General features: G+C 44.7%; 2 protein-coding genes across 2 annotated transcripts; both read left to right on the top strand.

The window, feature by feature from the left end:
* Nucleotides 1-52: 52 nt before the first annotated feature.
* Nucleotides 53-5,764, top strand: LOC106565624 (uncharacterized). The gene is made up of 4 exons (XM_014132939.2): nt 53-263; nt 2,508-2,687; nt 2,976-3,137; nt 3,672-5,764. Exons 2-4 carry the CDS (start codon nt 2,510-2,512, stop codon nt 4,124-4,126), a joined length of 795 nt encoding a protein of 264 aa, XP_013988414.1. The 5' UTR covers nt 53-263; nt 2,508-2,509; the 3' UTR covers nt 4,127-5,764.
* A 2,895-nt stretch (nt 5,765-8,659) lies between these two features.
* Nucleotides 8,660-18,545, top strand: lzts3 (leucine zipper tumor suppressor family member 3). Its single transcript, XM_045700751.1, has 7 exons — nt 8,660-8,884; nt 11,884-12,684; nt 13,310-13,915; nt 16,121-16,249; nt 16,595-16,786; nt 17,061-17,291; nt 17,736-18,545. The coding sequence occupies exons 2-7, from the start codon at nt 11,971-11,973 to the stop codon at nt 18,543-18,545; spliced, it is 2,682 nt and encodes an 893-aa protein (XP_045556707.1). The 5' UTR covers nt 8,660-8,884; nt 11,884-11,970.
* Nucleotides 18,546-18,747: the final 202 nt, after the last annotated feature.

Below are 18,747 nucleotides of genomic sequence, written 5' to 3'. Positions count from 1 at the left end.
TTCAGGAAGTTTTACGATATAGACTTTGTGGCTGTGGTAACTAGTGACAACATTGCACTCGTGATTGTAATTTCCGGTCATCCCGGAAGACTGTCTACGAGCCAGCGTTAGCCAAATGAAAGTTAGATAATTCCGTGCTTTGAATTGGCTTTAGATTATGTCGGATCAGAAAAAACATATATTTAGCCACACCCGTGAGGCATTTATATACATTTAAAGAAATAGATTGTATGTTCGTGGATTTCCTTGTTTTCTTAGCTCTGGTAAGTAACGCTAGCCTAGCTATTTCCGAAAGAACAAGCTTGTGCAGTTATTATTGTGCGCATGCATCTGAAATAGCAAGCGCATGCTAGCTAGCCTGCTATAGTTACTTGATTGACAACTGATTCTCTTGAGTTAGGTTGTAAATGTGAAATTTCGCAATGCCTGACTACACACCCTTCAGAAAGTATTCATACCCCTTGATTTATTCCATATGTTGTTGTGTTACAGCCTGAATAAAACATTTTATTCAATAGATATTCCCTCATCCATCTGGACACAATACCCAATAGTGAAAACATGTTTTTAGATTTTTTTTTTTTTTTTATTGAACATGAAATACAGAAAGATCTCATTTACATAAGTATTCACACCCCTGAGTCAATACTTTGTAGAATCACCTTTGGCAGCGAGTTTTCATGGGTAAATCTTACATTTTCCACACCTGGATTGTGCATAATTTGTCCATAATTGTTTTCAAAATTCTTCAAGATCTGTCAAATTGGTTGTTGATCATTGCTAGACAGCCATTTTCAGGTCTTGACAGATTTTCAAGTAGATTTAAGTCAAAACTGTAACTTGGCAACTCAGAAACAGTCACTGTCTTCTTGGTAAACAACTCCAGTGTAGATTTGGCCATGTGTTTTAGATTATTGTCCTGCTGAAAGGTGAATGAATCTCCCATTGTCTGGTGGAAAGCTGACTTGACCAGGTTTTCCTCTAGGATGTTTGATGCCTGTGCTTCACTCCATTCTGTTTCTTTTTTAACCTGAAAACTCATCAGTCCTTAACGATTACAATCATACCCATATCATAACGCAGACATCAAGATGATTGAAAACAATACTTTGGAGAGTGTCACTCAGTAATTTGTTGTAATGCATTTGCCCCAAAACATAACACTTTGTATTCAGGACAAAAAGTGAATTGCTTTGCCACATTTTTTTACAGTATTACTTTAGTGCCTCGTTGCAAACAGGATGCATGTTGTGGAATATTTTTTATTCTGTACAAGGTTCCTTCTTTTCCCTCTGTTAATTAGGTTAGTATTGTTTAGTAACTACAATGTTGTTGAGCCATCCTCAGTTTTCTACTATCACAGCTATTAAACTCTGTAACTGTTTGGCCTCATGGTGAAATCCCTGAGTGTTTTCTCTCCTCTCCGGCAACTGAGTTAGGAAGGATGCCTGTATCTAAGTAGTGTAAAGTGTATTGAATGGGATATTGAATGTCTGCTTTTTTCCCTACCCATCTACCAATAGGTTTCCTTCTTTGCGAGGCATTGGTAAACCTCCCTTGCCTTTGTGGTTGAATCTGTATTTGAAATTCACAGGTCAACTGGGGACCTTACAATTATCTGTATGTGTGTGGTACAGAGATGAGGTAGTCATCTCATGCTTTTACTCCTGAACTTATTTAGGCTTGCCATAAAGTGGTTCAATACTTATTGACTCAAGACATTTCATTTTTTCATTTTTAATACATTTGTAAAAATGTCTAACAATATTTGACTTTGACATTATGGGGTATTGTGTGTAGACCAGTGACACAAATCTACATTTAATCCCATTTAAATTCAGGCTGTAACACAATCAAATTTGGAACAAGTCAAGGGGTCTGAATACTTTCTGATGGCACTTTAGCTTGCTTTTCAGACAATATGCTGAACAATAGACAATTCAGTTGTCACATGACTTTTTTTATTTTATTTGTGGCACTTGGTTATCCCTAGCCAAGTAAAACTCAACTCCACGATGTTGATGTGAAGTACATTGTAGAGTTGAGTTTTACTTGGCTAGGTTATCCCGTAGCAGCAAGTAGCTAGCTAGTCTACATTTTCGTCTTATAGTGGGTTAGTGCTAGTCTAGCTGTTGGTAAGTGAAGGGTTAAGTGTACAGATGCCTTAGTAATACCGAACCATTCCACAGATCTCTCACTTCCTCATTTCAAGTTTCCCAACTTCAGGTTTACAGTGTCAATGTTCCTACAACCTGCAACAGCATTCTGTGCTGCATAGTTATTTTTTGCATAAACTCTTCTTAGTTGTACATCCATTGGAGTCATATTATTACAGCTAACCATACACATGACTTGTCTGAAACAGTAAGAAAATCCAGAGTCTAGTAAAACACCTTGCCTAAATGGTGACATTACATCTATGTATTTGGCAACTTTTGAAAATTCTCTGAGCAACAGTTGACTGTACAAATTGTTATGGATGGGGTTACATCGTGTCTCCCTTCCAGCCATGACTCTGAGCATGTCTCCGGCTGCGGTTTGCCAGTGCTTTACTTTGGTATCCCTGTGCACGTCCATCGCTGACCCCAACTGGATCCAGGTCAGGAACAGTACTGACCCCGGAGGCAAACAAATCATCTATGGAGTGGCCTTCACACTGCACGCTGCCCAGAACCTCACTGACACAGGTAGGGAAGGGCAAGGCTGGACCGTCAAAGAAGAGATTGGTTGACATTTGTCTTCTTGTTCTGCTACCACATAGTGGTCATCTGTTTTGACGCTGTAGAGTTCACATTTTCTACAGTTTAACTGCACCCACATATGTCTGGTAAAGGCCTATGTACTGTACTAGTCCGTAGTTCCATGTTTGTGATCTTAAACGTATTTACGTTCTTCTTGTGCAGAAGCCTGGGAGTGTGGTGTGTGTTTATGTGTGTGGAGTTGACTGCGAGTATGTGTGTGTTCCCTCCCTGTAGGTCCTCTGGGTGGTGTTAACGGGTGGGGGATGTGGCTGCTCTATGCCCTGGCGGCTCTGTGCTACACTGCTGTCCTGCTCTCCAGCTCCTCCTTCTTATTGGACTTCTTGGGGACTGGGATGTCCCACCCTCGACTGGTGGTGTCACTCCACATCTCCACAGGTAACCTAACCTTTCTCCCTTTGTCTATCTCTGTCTCACTTTTCTTATTCTCTCTTTTTCTTTCTCCTTCTTCCTCTTTCAGTCTCAATTGCTGCCACTCTGTTTTTCTCTGTCTGTTTGTCTCTCTTTCTGAGGGCTTTATCACTATACTGTCATAATAAAAACAAAAAAAAACATGTTTAGTCATTTAGCAGACGCTCTACTCCACAGCGACTTACAGGAGCAAATAGGGTTAAGTGCTTTGCTCAAGGGCACATCTGCAGATTTTTTATCTAGTCGGCTCAGGGATTTGAACCAGCAACCTTTCGGTTACTGGCCCAACGCTCTTAACCGCTAGTCATAATTTGAAGAAGAATGCACTCTCACAGGTCTCATAAAATATGAAGTGTCATAAAATGACATGAGTCATGTTTGCTGAGCCATGTTGGTTTACATCACTCTGCAGTTCTCTCTGGGATTAATTAGTTTATCATCCTCTCGCTCTCTTTCTCCCTTTCCCTCCATGTCTCTTTTTCTCCCTTCCACTCTCCCCAGTCCTTTTCCTAATGTCCGTGCTGGGAGTGTGTGGGGCTTGCCTGTACGTCATCAGCGGCAACCTTCAGGAGGGCAAATTTGGGCTACTGTGGGACTGGGTAGAGGGCTGGACCTGGCCCGGGTCTGGGTCTTGGTCTCCTAGGCCTGGCACCAGAAGCCAAGGAGGTGCAGCGGGGATGCAGGCTTACCCAGGGGAGAGCTTCTACATTGCCATTCTGGGCCTACTTTTTTCCTGCCTGGCTTCCGTGATCAGCCTGAGTTGCCCGGGGGACCCCACCTCCACCCAGAGTGACTACACAGCCGTGGTGGAAGGGGACGACAGTGACACAGAGCCCCTCACCCCCAGGGAACAGGGAGTGGGGCAGTCTGACGGAGACAACAGGGGGGAGGAGTGGGCAGGAGAGGTGGTCCCTGAACTGAATCAGGTGGAGGTGGGTGGAGGTGGAGACTGCTAAAGGGGGTTCTGTTTATATGTGTAGCCCAAAAGGTGAACTGTGGTTTGGTTCACTACTAGAATGCGAACCAGGATCACACATGGGCTGTAACAGACTTTATTAGACAGCAGTGCTGGCCCCTTCCCTGGTCATGTTTTGGTTCCTTTTAATGCTTCACTGGACCAAGCTAGTAGAATCCTGTCAGGAGCCAAAAAAGAGATCAGATACGTTTCCTAATGTTCTCAATGTTTGTCTGCCTAAAAACTTCCCTCTCGGGTCAGTGTGTGTACAGTTGCACAACATAAATTTTAAAAAGAATAACATTGTCTTTCCCTTGTGGGAGTTTAGACCCAGAGTCTCCAACTTCACTTGACCAAGGTCAATAGTTATTTTGCTTGCTGTGATGGTTGAAAAGGTGTGCCACATGTTTAAGCTATTTCTGTCTGTGTGACCAGGGCAAGTGTGTTATACAAATGATATGCCCTTCATGCTCTTTTCAATATAGTTGAACACGTGGCGTCACTTGCATGAAGGGATAGTAAACTCATCAATGGGAACAAGCTTTGATCCTGTTCCCATTACTGCAAAATAACCACTGGGGTATGTTCAGGATCAGCGAATGGTTTCAAACAGTTCAAAACCAGAAAATATGTTCAATTGAGCATAAGTTGAAATATAGCCCATGTTTGTACAATCACCTATTCTCCTTTTCTAGTTATCAGAAAAATCCCTACGGGAAGGTTATTAAAAAAATTATATTTGCAGGTTGTTTTCTAACCTATGCATTATCTTAACTTCTTAAACCCTTTGCACAGTCTTTCATAGTGACACTTGAAGTTTCCCAAATGGAGGACAGAAATCCAATAGATTATTCATAGATTTACCTGAATTGTACTGAAACTAGAGTTTCCTTTGAGAAATTAAATTTAAAAAGCCCATTTGGCTATTATTGCCACTGTATCACTTTTAATTGATGCACTATTTATTAATGCATGGATGTTTACTACTATAGGAAGAATTGAGTGTGGATATGACGGCTTGCCTTTCCACAACAGGAAGTGTAAATACATGGCTCTTGCCTTTATATGACTTGATATGCTAATGATATTAAAATATGATGTATTGAATGTTTTATGTATTCAAATGTTTTCTGGTTTCATAAAATGTCGACACTGCTATTGGTCACTAGATAATACATATCACTGTGAAAATATATTCCAGTTTGGCATCTTTAGATGGTTACATTACAGCACAAACCACTCTATAAAGCAGGGTTATCCTGCTTGAAGGCAACCAATAAAACAAGCTCCTTGATGGTGTTTGGTTGCAGATGATGTTAGGACCATGGATATTGGCTTAATTAATTAAGTTAGCTAAGAGCCTGCCTAGAATCAGGGTTTCCTTACCCACTTGTTTCCTGGACACAGATTAAGCCTAATCCTGGATTGGGAAACATGTTCAATCGATATTCTCTTTTTATTTCAGAACTAGGCTTCATCTGTGTGTGGGAAACTATCCCTCAATCTCTTCCTCAGGTACATAGGAAGACATTCCTTCTCTTATTCCAGGGTCACAGTCCCATCTCTATGAATCAGACTGTTCATTGTGATTGTTTGTGATGTTATTTATTCATTAAACTGTTTTTTCGTTTAAGTAAAATGTGTGAATGCATTTTCTTCCTGTTCCAGAACAGAAGTGTCCAGTCCAGTTCCTCTTATCCCCACTCATCTGTTTGTGTTGATATCTCATCTCTGACACTACAGGTTTATTTCCAACCAACATCATCAGGACATGATCTTAATCCAAAACCATGAGATCATCTAACACATTATTTTGCTTGCTGGTACGCAAATGACCAGGTATTAACTTAGAAATGACATGGTGAAATGATAATTACCCAGTAATAATCTACAGAATGAATTACTTGGTTTTTTTCTTCTTTGGGATTTAAACAAGCCCCCACAATCGGCACCATTTGGTAATAGGTTATGAAATTGTGTGAATTATATCAAAGTACCTAACCCCATACTAATTTCCTACAGCGGTGGAAACAGTACCATAAAATCCATTGCTACCCAAATTCACCTTGTGGGAACATCTTGTCATCAAATGAGACATCGAGTAGGGGTCTAGGGATTTTGTCTTAAACCAAATTGAAATCTGAACCCTGTCTGTTGTATAGAGTAAGTATATGTGACTATATAGGGACTGATGACCTTCTCTCCTCTTCATGAACAGTCAGATGGCTCTAAATATACCTCAACACGGTCCCACATGTCTTTCTGAATGCATAGGCAGGTTTTAGGGTTAGCCAAGCAGAAGGACTCTCTGTGAACATGATGTCCCCTCTGTCAAGCAATGACTTCAGCAGACAAACCACTCATTGGTAAGTAGAAATAATCTGTTTCTTTCCCCTCCCTCCATCTTCCCTCTACTCTGTCACATGAGTCCAGCCCCTTCTCCCATTGGACAGAAACCATTGCCATAGTAACCTTGACAAATTGTTGATGTCGCCAGTGAATTTGTGAATGGAGAGGGAAAATGCAGGGTATTTGAGCATATTTTAGTGGTGGTGTTGCGGTCATGGGTGAGTGAGTGGGATCCTGTGTGTACACGACACACGCATGTAGGTACATGTGTGGACGTGCTAGCACTGGTTTACTGTACAAAAATATACGGGAAGTTACAGATCTTTATATAGATAGTTTGCAATATGGTGCATTTCCAAAACATGTATTTATTTTCTAACCCTAATATTCACATTTTTGCGAGGTAAATCCGACATATTTTCAACAAAGCGCGTGTGTGTTTGCGCACGCGTGTACTTTATGGAGGCGGATGGAGGGAGTGAGAGGATGCTATTGGTAGCTCAGAGGGGCTGGGACGCGGTGAGAATTACTACAGTTCATCTCCACATGGAGGAGTGGAGCGAGGGATGAGGAGAGAACCGACAGGGACGAGCCTACTAGTGGAGCTGTGAGATTGCTCTTTGTATACCTTCTTCCACTCCCTCAGTTTTCCTCTGACTCTCCTATTCTCCCCCTAAGTGACATTCAGCTATGGCGGCTCAGAAATTAAAAAAGAGGAGGAGAGGAGAGAAAGAACAGTGGCGTTATTAAAGATGGATGTCAGATCCTTTTTCACTTGCGTACTTGAATGCGGTCCCTGTGTAGCCTATCTGATCCCGTGTTATGTTTATGTGTAGTAGGTCAGTACAGCATGAAATGTGAATACATTTGTGTTTTAATGTCCAGGGTGGGTGTGGATCACCATGTACGTGGCGACAACGGTCATATTTGCTTTAGTGCGTGTGTATGTACCATGTAAGTATTAATTGTTTTCTCTGCCAACCTGGCTCAGAGAGTGTGTATGTGTGTTTTTAGTCTCTTGACGGTCGTGTGTATCCTTCTACGACTGGCAAAGCGAGTTGCGTGCGTGTGAATTGTGTTGGAGTGGCTTGTGTGCAGTTCAGTGTTGGTGTGAAGGACCATGGCTGTTTTCTAATCGTGTTGACGGGGTTATGTGTAGAAGAGTGGTTGTAGTGTGTATGATTGTGCACACAGTGGAGTGTGTATGAAGACAGCATTATGAGTGGGAATCGAGTCACACATTTCTTGACATTGGAATTCCTGATTTACTCCAAATAAAACCTGCAACTCTCATATGCAATGAAAGGATAGATGTGTTTTGCAGGGAAAGTATGTTGTAATGTTTTTGTATCCATATAAAGGCCTATGTGTGTGAGCTCCGTGATTTTGAACGCCATGCATGTATTTGATTTTGGTAAACCCAGTCAGTTTTAGAAAATAGGACAGAGTCCTTCCTATGTCATACTTATCCATCTACTCATCTCTCTCTCCTATCCTTATTTTTGTCGTTGGAGTGGTCATTTTAGGCAGATGACTTCTTGTCAACTTTATCTCTTATGGGAGATGGTGTCTTTTGGCTTTATGACCAGCACCAAATATTCCATTCCAGACAAGTTAACAGTTCGATTCAGCTCCTGCTATAGCTTCAACATTGTCTGTTTCTCTTTCGCTCTGCCCTCTTTCCCTGCTCTATGCTCTCTCTCGTCTCTTTCTGCAATCTGTCTCTGTCTCTCTCTCGATTAGTCCTGAGTGAGGCTGATTTCAGGCTCCAGTTCCTCACCTACACAGCCAGCTCTGCTTTCTCTGCCCCTGGGAACTGGGCATCATGTTTGCCCAAGGCCTCGCTTGCCCTTGGTACTAAGAACTGAAGTCCAAGCTACACACACACACACTCAACCTGCCCGGTCATGTGTAATTCAGTTGTGCAGTACTCAAAGGAATAAATACAGAATATAATGTGCAGATGCATACATAGTGATAGAAACAGAGAGACATGCTGTAGGATTGACAGGGGTCCCCATTTTCCGGCAGTTGCATACGTATTCTGTGTGGAACAGAATCAATACATTGTGTGCTATTCTAAGGTGGAGGAAGAATTCACACCTTTGTGTGGGCGCAGGCGCGGGTCTGGGAAGGGGGCGGTGCTGTGCTCTATCAGAAGGGGCGGGGCGGAGGTGGGTGTGTGACACAGCTGATACACGCATCCTCTCGCTGTCTCCATCACCCGATATCCGCTACGGGCAATAGCGGTTGCAGTCTCCCCGACCAGAGCCACACGAGTAGGCTATAGGCCTACTGCCACTCCAACGTCCCTATCTGCGAACCCGGAATCGGACAGCTCGCCGAGGAGCAGTGGGGCGACGTAATTCGGCTTCATTCGGCGTTGTCTGTGCTGCTTCTGCCGCTAATAGTAAGTGCGGAGCTGTTCTCAGCTATGAAGTGATGGAGCCGAGCGCTCTTTCATTTCCATAGAGAAATACGCGCACAATCTACACCTGCGTTTTTCTATATTTATCGTCATTCACCGCATTGCCAATCCATTATCCTGCTGCTTTCCATGTTGGATTTGGGGTGATTCAAAGGTTGTTGTGGCAGAGAGATAAGTGGAGAGCGCGATGGAGAGAGAGAGAGAGACCGTGTATTTTAATATTGCTCGTTGGATTGAAAGTAAAGATGGGAATCCGTGAGGCGCAAGCGAGAGGTTGTAGCGGATGCTGATGTTTTCTCGAGCTCGCTCCTTTCCGATTCCCCCCACGGAGAGAGAGCTGCGAGTGGAGTAGAGCGCTTTGCGTGACCCACACACGCATTATGTATTGCGTGAATGAAAAGAAAAACGGATAGAATAGATCATGCTAATTATCTCGTTCTTCTTGCCTTTAGTGGCTGGGTCAGGTCTTTTTCACTGGTATGGAGAAGCGAGTAACATTTCACCATTGTGCTCTAGCATTGCCGCGTCAGCTGACAGCCTATGCACATCACTGTGGTGATGGGGAGGTTGTAGCGGCTGCAAAAATAATGTTTAAATGGACAGACCAAGAGCAAATGGCCTACAGTAGAATTTAGACCAACCTTGGTACTTAAAAGGAATAGACTTGGAATACATTGCATGGACGTGCAATAGGCTGATTTGTAGGCCTACATCACTACCAAACATATATGTAGCAAATACTGTATTATTGACATGATATAAAGCTTATTATGAGGATATGTATGGACTAGAAGTGTGAGCTAGCATGTCAGTTTTAATATGCTGGTAATGGCAAGGGAGCTCTGATAAAATAGGCCTATTATTTAATATTGTCCATAGTGCAGTGGTTACCTCTGTACTCAATGTGACTGCTCTGCGGGACTTCTACGCCTGGCCTATTTCAGGCCTTGAATGAAGTGTGTGTAGTGGGATAGCAGCGGTCACCGTTCGGGGGCAGTTTGTTTGCATTTGAGGTGTATATAGGGGTCTATGTATGGACAATGTAGTGAAAATATGGGAAGAAAATGTATTACTGCTGTGTAGGCTACAACTATTAATATAGTAATTATCTCATACTGCATGTCAACACAGGAGATTAGATTGAGAAGACTCCCTTAATGAGGTATGTGTGGAAGTGTGAGAAGGATGGGGGAGCGCGCACCAGAGAGAGTGCCTGCCTGTGTGTGCGCGCTCTCTATTTGAAGCATGGAGCCGATGATGTAATGCCTAGGAGTGTGTAACTGTGGCAGTGAGGCGAGTGTAGGCACGTGCCACAGCTCAGCCAACACTGGAACAGGGCCCTCTGCTGGCCCGAGGCAGTATCGTACCGTATGCCGTTTTGGACACAGCACCTCATCCTAAGGATTCAGTACTCCCCTGTTCACATCCCAATCTGTTCTCATGTCCTACCTGAGATGGAATGTCAATACTCACCTTATTATAGCAAAGTAACATAGAAGCATAGTATCTTCATTTGCACAGGCTTGGCTTCAGGCATGAAGAGACAATGGGGAGAGAGGATGGAGAGAGAGAGAATTCACACAAAGGTTTGACTGCATCTTTGCTCAGATAGGAGTAGTAGGCTACACTTGGTATAATGGACTATAAATTCACATATTACCTTTAGGTCAATGTTCAATCAGAGATAGATATTCTAGTGAGTAATCAGATAGTGCTCCCTGTGGGTGTGGTTCAGTGACAGGGATATAATACAAATATGTGTTCCTTATTGCACTCACTGATACATACAAGGACATGATGTACTGTCTTTATATGCACAAAACTGTGCATGGCCTTATTTTCAATGAAGTATTGACGATTGTCTCCCATGTTTTTCCTTCCATTAGAGGTTTGATAAAGAAGATGGGTTTTTGTCATTATCATTGGCACAGGGGGAACAACTGTGCACGCGTGTGTGTGTGTGTGTGTGTGTGTGTGTGTGTGTCAGAAGGCAAGGGGTTAACATACAAATATATCAGGTGTGCAAAAGACCTGCTCTGCTAACCAATCACAAAGTAGAGTGTGAGATGGTGAGAGAAAGGAACAAGACCAGGAAGTTGTGTGAGCAGAGAGCAGAGTAACCTTCCCTTCTATGGTTGTATATTCAGGATCTGTAATTGAGGTACAACCTGTTCATGTAGAATGTAGTTAATATTTTTTAGGATTTGATTGAACTTGATAAACATTTGCATTGGCTAGGCTATTTGTTATCCCTTTAATATCAACAGTTTTTACATTTTACATGAGATGTGCTTTCATTATTGTTGCATATGTGAATGTTGATATGATGTGGAATAAGGAGTAACCGTATAAGGGGAAGCATACTGAAATAAGTACTCTAATTCATACTTCAATCATACATTCAATGTACTTATTTTTGTAAACAAAAATTCTACATCATATTTGAATGCTCAAGAAATCTCAATTAGTGTCAAAGTAACCTTGTTCTTAAAAGAGTTTGAATCACCTAAATAGCTTTTGCAGGGTGTATAGTATGTATGACTCCTATCTCAGAGAAACAGAAAGAGAAGGAGAGGAGGGAACAGGGAATTGGGAACTCATTGCTATGGTGAGGGGGGAGAGCACGGGTGGAGAGAAGTAAGGAGGGGGCGAAAGGATGACCTCACCCACTGTATCAGTGTCCCATGAGAAAATGGCAGGGCTGACGTATAGGCCTATGGCACTTTTAGCTTAGTGCAAAGATATGAATCAACAGTCATATCCTACAATACAGTATGTCTCACTCTATAGATCATGTGTGTATGGTCACTAAATAAATGTGTGTGTGTCTACTTTATTATGTCAACCCCTTTACTCTCTTCCTTGTGTCTGTATGTCGTCTATAGTTATTAAGTAATTCTGTTACTTACAGTGTGTACCTTACTCCTAATGAACCCTTTCTCCCCCTCTCTCCCCTGTCCCTGTCTCTGTGTGTCCTGCAGTGTGTGTTGGCAGGTGCTGCCTCCCTGCCCTCCATCATAGCGCGTGTGGAGCACGGGGTGCTGCGTGAGGGGGGGCGCCCCCAGGGCATGGGCAGTGTGGCCAGCGGGGAATCCTCCTCGACCACCACCACCTCTGGTCAGCAGCAACAGCAGCAGGAGATCGCCATGCGGAGCGTGGGCACCCGCACCACCCAGCAGAACAGCCTGCCTCGCGCCCCCCCACCACCCCCCTCTTCCTCCTCCACCTCCAACTCCACCCACAGGGGCAGGAGCTTGGAAGATAGGAGTTACAGCATCGAGAGGTCCTCTCAGCAACCTCCTCCCCTGACCCATGCTAAGGGGACTACGGCGGACGAACGCAGCTTTGCCACTGTCGAGAACCCTTCTACTTACTACGGCAGCGAGCGTCCTCCGCCGCTCTGCGAGGGGAAAGAGAGAGAGAGGGCCCCCGTCCATAACAACGGCAACAGACATGTCTCCAATGGCAATAGGGGCATTTCCAATGGGAGCCGTGCGGCAGCGGCGGGTAACAGTGAGAGGCAGGTGGCCAATGCAGTGTTTCTGAATGGAGGCGGGCGGCGTGATGGGCGGGACCAGAGGGATGGGCGTGATGGGGGTAGAGAGGTGCCAAAAGGGGCGGTGAGTTTGGATATTTGTGGCAACAACGTGCTGAACAATGATAAGAACAGTAGCCAACAGCTGGCTCAGTACAAGGAGGCGGGCGCCAGCGCAGCCAAGCTGGATAACCATAACAACCCCCCCAACATCCTCCCCATCTCTGGGAAGATGGAGCAGGTTCAGGTGGGTCACTTGTGTGTGTGTGTGTGTGTGTGTGTGTGTGTGTGTGTGTGTGTGTGTGTGTGTGTGTGTGTGTGTGTGTGTGTCTGTCCAAATACAGGCTGTAGGTTGAGTATGAGGGTTCATGTTGAAAGTGTGTGTTGTGTATTTTGTACATACAGGCATGTGTATGTTATGGTGCAGGCAATAAAAAACTGTCGTAAATTCATGTACTGTACTTTGTTACCTACCGGCTGTACATCAGTGTTGTCCATTTATGACAGGGAGTTGTTTACATGAAATATGATCTGCTCTCCTGTCAACTCCTCCATGCACTGTAATAACATTAGCCTTAGCTATTACTGTACACTATATTACATTTCTGAAAATGTCTGGTACATGTATATCTACATATAGTTTGTGTACCGGTATATTAATAAACTATAGTAAATAAGATGAATCCCCCTTGTAATCAGGGAATTTAAGATCACAAATTCACATTTAGCTTCAGTATGCTGGTTGTTTAAGTAATTATACATATAGCAGAATATTCATAATCCCTGTAAACCTAATTGTCAGATAATGTATGTTGTACAATCCTCGCGTTATATTTCACCACCAATACCATCTGCCTTCCTCCCCCATCCAGAACAACGATGGATTGGTCCGCCCGTCGGCCTTTAAGCCTGTGGTACCCAAGAGCTTCCACTCCATGCAGAATCTGGTGTGCCCCCCCCAAACCGGAGGAGTGGGCCGCAGCGCCGGAGGAGGGTCTGGAGGTGGTGGGGGTCCCAGTGTAACAGGACCCCTCAGAGACACAGACAGCCCTGGCAGCCGGGGTGGAGGTACCAGAGGCGGAGGAGGGGGCGGCAGCAGGGGCGGAGGCCAGGGGAGCCTGTCCGACTCAGGGAGGAATTCTCTAACCAGCCTGCCCACCTATGCTGGCTCAGGCTACGGGCCTCCGCCTGTCCTGGGTCCCCTGAGTGCCTCTACCAGCCACATCAACCACCTGGGGGCCACGGGGGCCCTGGAGAAGTTGGACAAGCCTGGTGGCATTAGCGGTAGCGGCGGTAATAGTGGATACCAGAACGGACTGAGCGCCTCGGATAGTGGTCGCTCTTCCTCCGGGAAGAGCTCCTTGTCCTATCAGAGGCTCAGCCACCTGAGTGACGCCCCCGCACCGCTCCGCCCCTCTCCCTCCTCTGATGACGTCATCCAGGACCTGGAGGACCGGCTATGGGAGAGAGAGCAAGAGGTGAGGAGAGCGAGGGAGATTAGGAAAGAAAGAGGGAGGGATGAAAAGGGAGAGGATGAATACTACTGGGGGTTTAAGAAGGAAGGAGTCTTAAGAGATTATATTGGAAGTAACAAACAAATGGGAACAAATTATCACAACTATAGCACAGTGAATACAGTTATTTTATATACACTCCCATCCATATGTATTTTTGAGAGTGAAGCAAAACTTTAACATTTGGCTCTATACGCCACCATTTTGTATTTGAGAGCAAATGTTTCATATGAGGTGATAGTGCAGAATTTCAGCTTTTTGAGGGTAATTTCTTACATATCTGTTTTACTGTTTAGAAATAAATGCACTTTATTTATCTAACCTTCCCATTTAAGTAAATCATAAGTATTTGGATAAATTCACTTCAAGTGTATTAAAGTATTCAAAAGTTTAGTATTTGGTCCCATATTCCTTGCACTCAATGACTACATCAAGCTTGTGACCCACAAACTCTTTACATGTATTTGCAGTTTGTTTCGGTTGTGTTTTTGGGATTGTATTTCACCCAATAGGAAATGGATGGTGAATAATGTATTGTGTCATTTTGGAGTCACTTTCATTGTGAGTAAGAATAGATATTTCTGAACACTTCTACATTAATGTGGATGCTAACATGATTATGGATAATCATGAATGAATTGTGAAAAATGAGGCTAGAGGCTCAAAGATCATATCCACAAAAAAATGCTAACCTCCCCTGTTATTGGTAATGGGGCTATTCCACGCCAGCATGGCCCGAAAACATTTTTGGTATCTCAGATTGTTCTGGGAATTCTCACATAAAAACTTTATTGGGAGGAAGGATGTTTAACATGCTTTTTACATTTGTATCACAAACCATTTTTGACAAAATCTTTATGAAAGTGCAAACTTTCGGCTCTTTTTATACCTAAACAGTGCCTTCAGAAAGTATTCACACCCATTGATGGACTTTTTCCACAAAGTTGGATTAAAATGGATTTAATTATTTTTTTTGTCAACGATCTACACAAAATACTCTGTTTAAGTGGAAGAACAATTCTAACATTTGCAAAAAATAATATAATATATAAAACGCCCAATGTTGATGCCAGTATAGCCCCAATGTTGAGAGGTAGCATGTTTTGTTGTAGCCTCTGTAACCTTATTACTCATCCTTATTCATGATGGCATTATCAGGATTAATTAGAAGTGTTCAGAAAACATCTTTCACTTAGAAAGAAAATTACTCAAGTCACCATTCTGTTCCTATTGGGCAAAATATAACACAACTAAAACAAACTGCAAATGTATCCAACGAGTCACGAGCTTGATGTAGTCATTGCGTGCTACGAATATGGGACCAAATACTAAACTTTTGACTACCTTAATACACTTCAAGTTAATTTGTCCAAATACTTTTCCAAAATACTTCCTCAAATGGGGGGGACTAGATACAAGTGCTTTCATTTCTAAACTGTAAAATGTATGTGTATGTAAATGCCCTTGAATAAAAGGTGACATTCTGTACTGTCGCCTCATATAAAACATTTGATCTCAAATCTAAAATGCTGGAGTAGTATAGAGCCAAATGTACAATTTTAGCGTCACTGTCCAAGTACATATGGAGAGGAGTGTAATCACAAAAATCTGTTATTTGAGGAGTTTGCATGACCTGTAGAGGGTATGGGTAACTGTACCAGTGATTTTACTGTGTACATAATACGGTCTATGGCTTAAGAATAAACCGTTAAAACCATTGGGTGTGCCTGAAACTCGCTGAGTGGACAACTGTATTCTTGTTAGCTGATGGTCAAGTAGGTAAGATACGTTAGGCCTTGGGTCTGAAATAGTAGTGCAAGGTATTCAAGTACTGAGGGTTTTGGAAGTAGCGATATGTGATATTGGAGTGGTACACATTGGTGGCAGTTTGTGGGTGAAGATACAATGCAATGCAATACAAGGAGACATAGTGGAACACCTAAAATGCTATCAATTGATATTCAACACTCATTGACATTGCATATGAGAAGTACAAAGAAATATGAAAGACTAGTGGGGCAGTAACTGGTCCTCATTCACTTACCTTGATAATGGATGTCAGCCATTTTGTGAAATAACCATCAACACCTCCTGCAGTGGATGGAAATATGAGCAGCTCACAATACACGTTAATTACACCAGAGTTCCCTTCCTCCTCCCCTCCGCAAGGTTCTCCACATGCGCCGTAACCTGGACCAGAGCGAGGCGGCCATCGTCCAGGTGTTTGAGGAGAAGCAGCGCGTGTGGGAGCGCCAGATGGACGAGCTGCGGCAGAACTATGCCTCACGCCTGCAGCAGGTGACCACACAACTACAATAGATAGATATTACAATTGCAGAATATACTGTATATTAAAAGAATAGAATGGCTCCTCAGTTCACAGATTGTGGGGTGGTAGGCTATACGCAATATCATATAGCATTAGCCATGGCTGCATGGAAAAACACTGAGAAAAGGCAAATAATGAGCTTAAAGGAGCAGTTTAGAGATGCAGAGTAAAGTTCTGTGCAAAGAGATTATTTAATCACTGCTCTCAAATTTCATTCCAAATGGTACACTCAATATGGTTGCCACCGGTATACCCACTGCCAAATGTTGATTTGAATGGGGAATGTCCATTCTACTAAAAGTATTTCTACCCAGGTGACGCGTCGCGCCCAGCGCTCCCAGAGTGCCTTGCAGGCCCAGATCAGCCGTCTGTCGCAGGATAAGCGGCGCCTACAGGAGGAGATGGCTGCACTGCTGGCCCAGAAGGAGGAGCTGGAGAGGAAGTGCCTGGACTACAGGAAAGAGCAGGCCGACATCCTGCCCCGCCTTGAGGAGACCAAGTGGGAGGTGAGATAGGGGGGTGGGACTACCTGGGGGTTAAGGGGGTGGTGTGTGTGGCTGGGTGTGGGATACTAGGGAAATGAGTGAGGGCCCAGCATAACATCTACTAGATGTCCATGCCAAAAAAGGAAAAAAGGCAGTACTGTCTAAAACCAATGATCAAATATGCAATAGCTGTCCTATACTGTACATGCACATCCATTAGACAGAGACATGCTTGTTGATCTCTATTTCCACCATCTTCATACCTTTCATCCCCCCTCCCCGTCCTCCCCTCAAGGTGTGTCAGAAGGCGGGGGAGATCTCCCTGCTGAAGCAGCAGCTGAGGGAGAGCCAGGCGGAGGTGACCCAGCGGGCGGGGGAGATGGTGGCCCTGCGGGGCCAGCTGAAGGAGGTCAATGCCCAGCTGAGGGACCGGGAGGAGGCCATGCTAGGCCTCAAGGACTCTTACAGCACCAAGAGCCTGGAGCTGGAGCGCTGCGAAGGGGAGCTGCAGAGGACGCTGACCGAGGTAAACAGACCTGAAAAACTAGCTATAATTTGTAGAGTTGTTCTGCTCTGTGCACCACACGTTTTGCGCTCTTGGGTCAGTCACATGCATACAGATACAGGCATTCACATACACTTTGAAAGACACAAATAATACTCCACACACACACACACACACACACACACTTTTGTGTGTGTGGGGGACCAAGTAATTGACCAAGTAATTGATTCCCATTTTCCCTAAACCTTAACCTCAAAGTCGAACTCCTAAACCTAATTGTAACCATAAACCTAACCCCTAAGCCTAAAATAGCCTTTTTCCATTGTGGGAACCGGCAAGTGTCCCCACTTCTCAGAATTTTCTTTGTTATACTATCCTTGTGAGGACTTCAAGTGAATTAACCCTCACTTCCTCTTTCTTTAACTACTGATTGACCCTCCTGCTCCCCTCCCTGTGTCTCTCCAGGTCTCTCTGCTGAGGGACAAGCTGGGCATGTTTGAGGCTGAGGTGGTGGGGCTGAAACGGGCCCTAGGTGAGCTCAGTGCGAGGGATAGGGCTATCGAGGCTATGGGTGGCGGAGGAAGCAGGGAAGCATCCAGGATCAGAGGGGGGCTTTCCTCCCCACACAGCCCGCCTGAGGGCTCTGCCTTCTCCTACCCAGCCCTGCCTCCACCTCCTGTACCTCCCCCAGATGCCATACTGAGTTTGCAGAGCGATGAAGCTAAAGTTCAGCGCCAGGAGGCCCACCAGCGCCAGGAGGCCCACCAGCGCCAGGAGGCCCACCAGCTTCAAGAGGCTCAATTGCGGCAGGAAATCCACCAGCAGCGCCAGGAGGCCCACCAGCAGTGGGAGGAAGCGGGGGATCTACGCCGGCAGCTGGAGCGCCTCCAAGGCGAGCTGCGTCTCGAGCGGCAGCAGCGTGAGCGGCAGGCCCTCACTTTCAAGAAGGAGCGCCACGTGTGGATGGACGAGAAGGAGCGTGTACTCAAGTACCAGGCCCAGCTGCAGCTCAGCTATGTGGAGACCCTGCAGAAGAACCAGGCCCTGGAGCTCCGCGTAGGCCAGCTGGGCTCCAAGCTCACCTCAACCAACACCACCCCCTCGCCCACCTCACCACCCCGACTGTCCCTGGCCCCCATCCCCCTGCCTGCCCCCGTCACCCCCCTACCCTCCCTCTCTCTCTCCCCACCTCCCCTCGCCGAGGACAAGAATCTCCCCCCGCCCTCCACCAGCTGGCCCCCCCCTGGCCGGTGCCTACCCGTCTGGAGAGGATAGAGTCCACAGAGATCTAGATTCTATTTGCTGTAGATATATGGCCCTCCAGAACACTGCCGATCAGTTAAATTCAGCTTATACAAACGTTTACAATAATTAAACCATACCACATAGCACCTGTATCAATAGCATTCATTTGGTACAGTCCTAAATGCTTATACTACTCACTGCTACCCCGGGGCGGTCCTAGGACGCACTGCAC

This window comes from Salmo salar, chromosome ssa01 (assembly GCF_905237065.1).
Source record: "Salmo salar chromosome ssa01, Ssal_v3.1, whole genome shotgun sequence".
Classification (NCBI taxonomy): domain Eukaryota; kingdom Metazoa; phylum Chordata; class Actinopteri; order Salmoniformes; family Salmonidae; genus Salmo; species Salmo salar.
This window is presented reverse-complemented; position numbering and strand designations above follow the sequence as displayed.